The sequence below is a fragment of the Marmota marmota genome, unplaced genomic scaffold, assembly GCF_001458135.2.
Source record: "Marmota marmota marmota unplaced genomic scaffold, marMar, whole genome shotgun sequence".
NCBI lineage: Eukaryota > Metazoa > Chordata > Mammalia > Rodentia > Sciuridae > Marmota > Marmota marmota.
This window is the reverse complement of record NW_026000082.1, coordinates 40,773,146-40,780,317: the sequence shown is the minus strand read 5'-3', so window position 1 is coordinate 40,780,317 and position 7,172 is coordinate 40,773,146. Positions and strand designations below refer to the sequence as shown.

At 42.7% G+C, this 7,172-nt stretch overlaps 1 protein-coding gene across 12 annotated transcripts in view; it reads right to left on the bottom strand.

The window, feature by feature from the left end:
* Ubr4 (ubiquitin protein ligase E3 component n-recognin 4) overlaps nt 1-336 on the bottom strand; it is a 128,183-nt gene extending 127,847 nt beyond the window's left edge. For 10 of the 12 annotated variants that reach the window (XM_048816222.1, XM_048816225.1, XM_048816223.1 and 7 more), the window contains exon 1: nt 102-335. In XM_048816222.1, the coding sequence (XP_048672179.1) occupies nt 102-277 (176 nt within the window). In that variant the 5' untranslated portion in view covers nt 278-335. Of the gene's footprint in view, nt 1-101 lie in introns of all 12 variants that reach the window. The other 2 variants (XM_048816232.1, XM_015485631.2) reach the window with 2 other exon arrangements.
* Nucleotides 337-7,172: the final 6,836 nt, after the last annotated feature.

The window sequence follows — 7,172 nt, the reverse complement described above, 5'->3', positions numbered from 1 at the left end:
CGGGAGTCCCCAAGAGCAGGAGGTGGCCCGGGAAGCGGGTCCAGACGCTCCGCTCCCCTCCCCTCCCCCTGCGCCGCCCCGCCGGGGCCGCCGCCCGGTACCTCTCGATGACTGAGGCCACCAGCTGCGGCAACTCCTTCATCTCGAAGGCGGAGTAGGACGCGGACAGCAGGGGCCGCACCGCTACCTCCCAGCCCGGGGTCGTGTCCGCCCCCGTTGCCGGGGCCCCGGGCGCCGGCGCCGCTGCCGCCGCCTCTTCGCCGCCGCTCGTCGCCATCTTCCGTCGTACTACTGCGGCTCCCTCCGGGGGCTTGCCACCGGCTCAGCGCCGCCTCCCGGGAGGGGGCGGAAGTGACGCAATCCGTCGAGTCAGGCTACGCGCCGCAGTCGCCGGCCAAAAAACGCGACGCGCGGGGCGGCCTCTCCCGTCTCACTTGAGGAACGAAGCGCGGCTGGGGGCTGGTCAGAGGTGCTGCGCCTGCGCAGAACCTAGCTCCGGACGAGGGCCGAGAGCGCTGACCTCTGCGCCTGCGCGCCGGAGATGCTGCTGCAGGTGGGCGCGATGTGGCTCCCGGAAGCCCAGCGAAGGTGAGCTCCGGGCTTGGGCTCATGGAACGTGCCAGGTGGCAGAGCAGACTGCGCATCGGCGAAGGTACTAGCCCCAGCCCTGGAATGCCAAGGAAGAGAAGAGCTGGCCGAAGCCTCATCACTCTCACCCGCGCCCCCTGCCTAGAGTCCCCACAGCGGTCATATATTAGAACTTAGTAGTGTGCAAACTTTCTCCATCTCACAACACCCTTGCAGTTATTTTAATCACTAACCCTTATTCTCTTCACTCTCAAATTGTTTGGATTTCCGTCTGTAATAATCCTACCAGCTTGTTTTTGCATCGCACTTTCCAGTGTTTCTGCCTAATAAATTTGGAGAAGGCGTTCCAGATAAAGATCTTCCTTTATAAATACCACATTTATTTCATTATTGGAGGCTGTTCTAGTGTTGCCCCAAAGGCTTGGAATGGCATCGACAGCTAACTTTAGATGACAAATTAGGCTAAAACCGACCAAAGAAAGAAACGGACCAAAACTCTTCTGATTTTTATATATCTGACCCAGAAAACAGAAACTAATGACTAGTAAGAAAATTTTATGAATTAACTAAAGGATTTAAAATCCCAAGCAAAGACCTTCTCACCCCAACTGGCTGGACATGGAACTGAAATAAATTTTAAAATTTATAAAATGTATGATACAGTCATGTCACAGGAGATGCAACGCAAACTTTGCTAAATGGTATGGTCTAAAGATCAGTGTGGAAGCCGGTAGCGATGGCGCAAACCTGTAATCCCAGCAGCTCGGGAGGCTGAGGCAGAAGAATCGCGAGTTCAAAGCCAGCCTCAGAAAAAGCGAGGCACGAGGGACTGGGATTGTGGCTCAGCGGTAGAGCGCTCACCTAGCACGCGAGGCCCTGGGTTCGATCCTCAGCAGCACATAAAATTAAATAAATATATGATCCAAAATAAATCTTTAAGCAACTCAGTGACACCCTGTCTCTAAATAAAATACAAAATGGGGATTGGGGATGTTGCTCAGTGGCCAAGTGCTCCTGAGTTCATTCCCCCATTCCAAAAAAAGAAAAACAAAATCAATGTGGAAATACTAATGAAGACACCTGCAGTGAGTAAAAAAATTATCTGTGGGCGCGTGCATTGACTTACATTCGTTCTCCCTCAAGTCGTTCCTCTCTTTCCTTCCTTCCTCCTATACTGGAAATTGAACCTGGGTGCTCTCCCAAATTTTCTGGGACTCTCCCAGGCATGGTGGCGCTGGCCTGTAAACACTCCCAGCTTGGGAGGCTGAGGCAAAGCCAGCCTCAGCAACTTAGTGAGGTCCTGAGCAACTTGGCCAGATTCTGTCCCAAAATAAAATATAAAAAGGGCTGGGGTGTGACTGAGTGGTTAAGTCCCCCTCGGTTCAATCCCCAGCACAAGGGGGAAAAAAATTACTGAGACTGGACTCAAACTTGGGATTCTTTTGCCTCAGCCTCAGTCATCACTGCAACTACAGGTATGCACCCTCTGCCAGCTCAATTAAAATCATAATAAAAAGAGCTGAGGGTGTAGCTCAGAGGCAGACCACTACTGGTTCAATTCCCAAGTACCACAGTGGGGGGAGGATTATCTTGACACAAGTTGGAATTACATGGATATACACACATGGCATGTTCACTGAGTCGTACAATTATAATTTGTACACTTTAGTGGTTGTAAATTGTACATCAAACTATTTAAAAACAAACAACCAGAGGTGGATTTACCTTACAGCTGGAGCCTCAAAAGCAAGAGATTGGCATTTTTATTTAAAAAAAAAAAAAAATCCTGTCTGATACAGAGTTGCCTAAAATAAATTCTAATAGATACAGTGTTTTAGAAACAATGGGAAAAAAAAAAAAAAAAACCAAATAGCTTTTAGCTCCTGGGGACCAGCCACAGAGGTCAATCTAAGCTTTTACAAAGTTACAAGAAAAAGTAATTGTGCCTGTTTTGTGGAAACTCCCACTCTATTTTGAGTACTGAAAGATACAAATGGGGAGCAACTTCTTTTTGGTCAGTCACAACAGATTTTTCCCTCAACTACCAAGAATATAAATATTTAGATTAGAAACAATTCAATTTAGCAATAAGACACAATTATTTGTTATCTACAAGTACTTATTATTGTCCCCAATAACACTATGAACTGAAAACAAAGATGTGTCTTACAACCGTTTTGCTTTAAGAAAGAAAGAAATTTGGTAATTCTACTGCGACTAAAATAGGAGGAAGCAAGTCTTACAGAAAACCAAGGAAGGAAAGAAGAGCAACACTGAATTATTAAAATCAGTATGACTTGGTGAACATCCAAATTTGTAGTGCTGTTCATTAGTAGCCAATGTGAATCAATAAGAGCTTAACTTACAAATTGCTATAAAATGAAGTTTAGATGTTTCAACTCAGCTTGAATAATTTACAAAAAATCAAAAGTAGAAGAGTTTTGTGAAATCTTATTTTTAATTTCCAATTCTATTACATCTCTTATGATTTACAGTCTCAAGAATGTTTTGACCCATCAGATTGAGAGAGAGACAGGAGGGGAAAGGATAAAGCAAGTGTAAAACGTTAGCCTTTGTGGGTGGGATTGGATATCATAAAAATATAGGGAGGGGTCTGGGGCTGTAGCTCAGCGGCAAAGCACTTACCTACCATTGTGAGGCACTGGTTGGATCCTCACCACCATATTAAAAAATAAATTAATATTGTGTGTCCCTCTACAACTAAAAATATATTTTTTAAAAAGAAGGGGGTGGGAGTGCTGGGGTTGTAGCTTAGTCATAGAGTGCTCACCTAGCACATGTGAGGCATTGGGATCGATCCTCAGCACCACATAAAAATAAAATAAAGGTATTGTGTTCACCTACAATCCCCAGTACCACCAAAAAAAGCATATCTTAAAAAAAAAAAAAAAAGATATAGGGAGGATCAGTGGAGTAAAAGGAGATCAAGAGGGAAGGAGGACCTGGTACAATGGTGCACGCCTGTAAGCCCAGCGGCTGGGGAGGCTGAGGCAGGAGAATTGCAAGTTCAAAGCCAGCCTCAGCAACTTAGCAAGGTCCTAAGCAACTCAGTGAGACCTTATCTCTAAATAAAATACCAAAAAATGACTGGGGATGTGGCTCAGTGGTTAAGTGCCCCTGGGTTTAATCCCCATACCAAAACAAAAAACAAAGTAGTGATGCATTTAAAAAAAGAAAATGTTTGAGGAATCTGGGTGGAAGGTCTCTGGGACTTCTTTATACTATTCTTGCAACTTTTCTATATAAAATTGTGTGAGGAAAAGTTTGTAATATTTTGCTTTATAATTAGGAAAGCATGATTAGAGTATAACGACAGAGCGCCTACTATGTAATAGACACCTAACAGAAGGAAAGTAGCATCCATATAGGGACAGTGGTTCTTTAGCACTGTTGGAAGTTAGGGCACAGAAGTGCTGTCCTGATCAGTCCTCATCAGTGAAATTAGTAATCTTGTCTTCTTTGCAGATATATACCTACAGTAAAAACCATGAGTTGGATATAATATCACACTTCCTCTTCTTATCCCATAATGACCAAGCAAACATTTACAATGGCATTTTAGCTTACCAGCTTTTTTACAGGAGGGAAAAAAAAAAAAAAAAGGATATTAACTTTTTTTTTTTTTTACAGAATATGATTTTTTTTAGAGAGAGAATTTTTTAATATTTATTTTTTAGTTTTCGGCGGACACAACATCTTTGTTTGTATGTGGTGCTGAGGATCGAATCCGGGCCGCATGCATGCCAGGCAAGCGCGCTACGGCTTGAGCCACATCCCCAGCCCAAACTTATTTTTTTTAATTAAAGCATTATAGTTCTACATAGTAGTAGTTCACTTTGACAAAATCATACCTACAGGGAATTTAGTGTATGTGAGTGTGTGTGTATCAAATAGATTTTTTTTTTCCAGGATCCCTGCAGATAACAAAATCTAGATACTCAAGACCCTAATATAAAATGGCATAGTATTTGCATATAACCTATGTACATTCTCCCATATACATCATCTCTAGATTATTTATAATGCTTAATGCAATATAAATGCCGTGTAATTTTTATACTGTATTATTTAAGGAGTAATCACACACACATACACACACACACACATACCCCAAAAAAAGTATACATGTTCAGGATAAATGTAGGGTTTTTGGTTGTTTTTTCAAATGTTTTAAGTTCAATGTTGGTTGAATCTGAGGGTACAGAACCCACTGATATGGAAGGCCAATTATATGGGCTTCCCATTAGTGAACTGACATTCTGGTTTATCAGTTTTGGTTTTTTGTTTTGTTTTGTTTTCTGGTACTGAGAATTGGACCCAGGGGTGCTTAACCACTGAGCTACAGAGCTACATCCCCAGCCCTCTGTATTTTTTTGAGACACATTCACACTAAGTTGCTTAGGGGCTGAGACTGGCCTCAAACTTGCAATCCTCATGCCTCAGGCTCCCAAGTCACTGGGATCACTGGCCCTACCACCATGCCTGGCTGGTGTCAGTCTACCAGTCCAACTCTGACTTCATCACAGCATATGGGATACATAATGTCATCACAGCCATGATGTGAACCACCAGGTATGATGGAGTTTAGGAGTGAGTGTGCCTTTCAAATTAATTTCCACTTAATAATTTGTTTTCTTGACATTCATTCTTTTCTTTTGGAGCTGCTGGGGATCAAACGCAGGGCCCTGTGCATGCAAGGGATGCCCTCTCCCACAGAGCCACACTCCAGCCCTTCATTCTTGCTAAGGGATAGAAGAGCAGGGTACTTCAGTATAATTCTGGCTGTTTTGTACAGTTAGTTTCCTGAGTGGCCTTAGCCTCTATTCTGGAAAAAAAAAAAACAAAAAAACAAAAACATACTTTCTTGGTACCAAGGGTCAGAAATTTATATCAGCACTTAGGCTGGTGGCAAACAGCCTTCTTGGCTGGAGGTAACTCTCAACCAGCATCACACCCCTAACTCCTAAAAAGTGTGGGAGGGGTGAGTGTGTACACATCCTTTATGCTAAAATTCTTACTGGAAAGATGGCCCAAATAATATAATAATATAATAATGATTTGCTGGGATTACATTCCTGAAAGAATGTTTAATTGATCCAATAAAAATCTCTAATGGAGGGCTGGGGATGTGGCTCAAGTGTTAGCGTACTCACCTGGCATTCGCGGGGCGCTGGGTTTGATCCTCAGCACCACATAAAAATAAAATAAAGATGTTGTGTCCACCGAAAACTAAAAAAAAAATAAATATTTAAAAAAAAAAATCTCTAATGGAGCCATGCACGGTGGCGCAGGTCTGTAATCCCAGCAGATCAGGAGGCTGAGGCAGGAGGATCAAGAGTTCAAAGCCAGCCTCAGCAAAAGCAAGGTGCTAAGCAACTCAGTGAGACCCTGTCTCTAAATAAAATACAAAATAGGGATGTGGCTCATTGGTCGAGAGCCCCTGAGTTCAGTCCCTGGTACCAAAGACAAAAATCTCTTTAAGAATTTCAACCTTGTAGGCTGGGGATGTGGCTCAAGCGGTAGCACCCTCACCTGGCATACGTGCGGCCCGGGTTCAATCCTCAGCACCACATACAAACAAAGATGTTGTGTCTGCCCATAACTAAAAAATATTAAAATTCTCAAAAAAAAATAAATAAAAGAATTTCAACCTTGTAACCATTAAAAGTGGCATGGAAGATTCATACTATGGATGACAGGAGCTCTCTATGGTGTACCAAGTGATAAATTCAAGTTGCAGATCAATTGGGTAGCCAAAAGAGAGACATATCAAATTGCTCAGTGGTGACCTGTGAAACAGGGGTTGAGGGGAGATTTTGGTTTTTATATTTGAGGTACTGGGGATAGAACTCAGGGCTTCTCACATACTAGCCAAGCACTCTACCATTGAGCCATAGCCAGAGCTCAAAACTTTTTTAAAAGGATGGGGGGAGTGGACTGAGGAGGTAGCTCAGTTGTAGAGTGCTTGAGTGACATACATGAGTCCTGGATTCAATCCCCAGTACCACAAAGAGAGAGAGAGAAGCTGACAGGGATTTATGGATTTAAGGACTGCCTTCAAGAAGTTTCACATTTGCTCAGTACAGACAAGAGGGTGGACAGGCCCAGAATTCCACTCCACTGAAAAAAGGAGAAATGAGTTAACTCACAATTTAGAATTGTGGACTCTGGTAGCTAAATAAATACTGGACAATGCAAACAAAAATTATTTGGATTTCAGAAAAGTTGAACCCTATAACTCATGTGGTAGTTAAGTTACAAGGTCAGTTGTCTATTAGTACCACCTCTAGGTTACGGCAATAAAATCTTAACATAAAGGGATGGGTACATACAAAAACTAATCTCAATTAAAACAAACAAACAAAAATTCTTCCTAACCCTAAATCTTCTATTGCAATTGGAATTCTGTTTCTAATTCTTGCACATTCCTCAATAATCAATTCCCATCCTAAGTCCAAGGCTAAGGAGAAATCAACAAAAGCCACAAACCATTTTACATGATTCCCAACAGGGATTTAGATCCCTAAGTACTCAGAACTTCTTAGCTGTAAAATTTATACCAA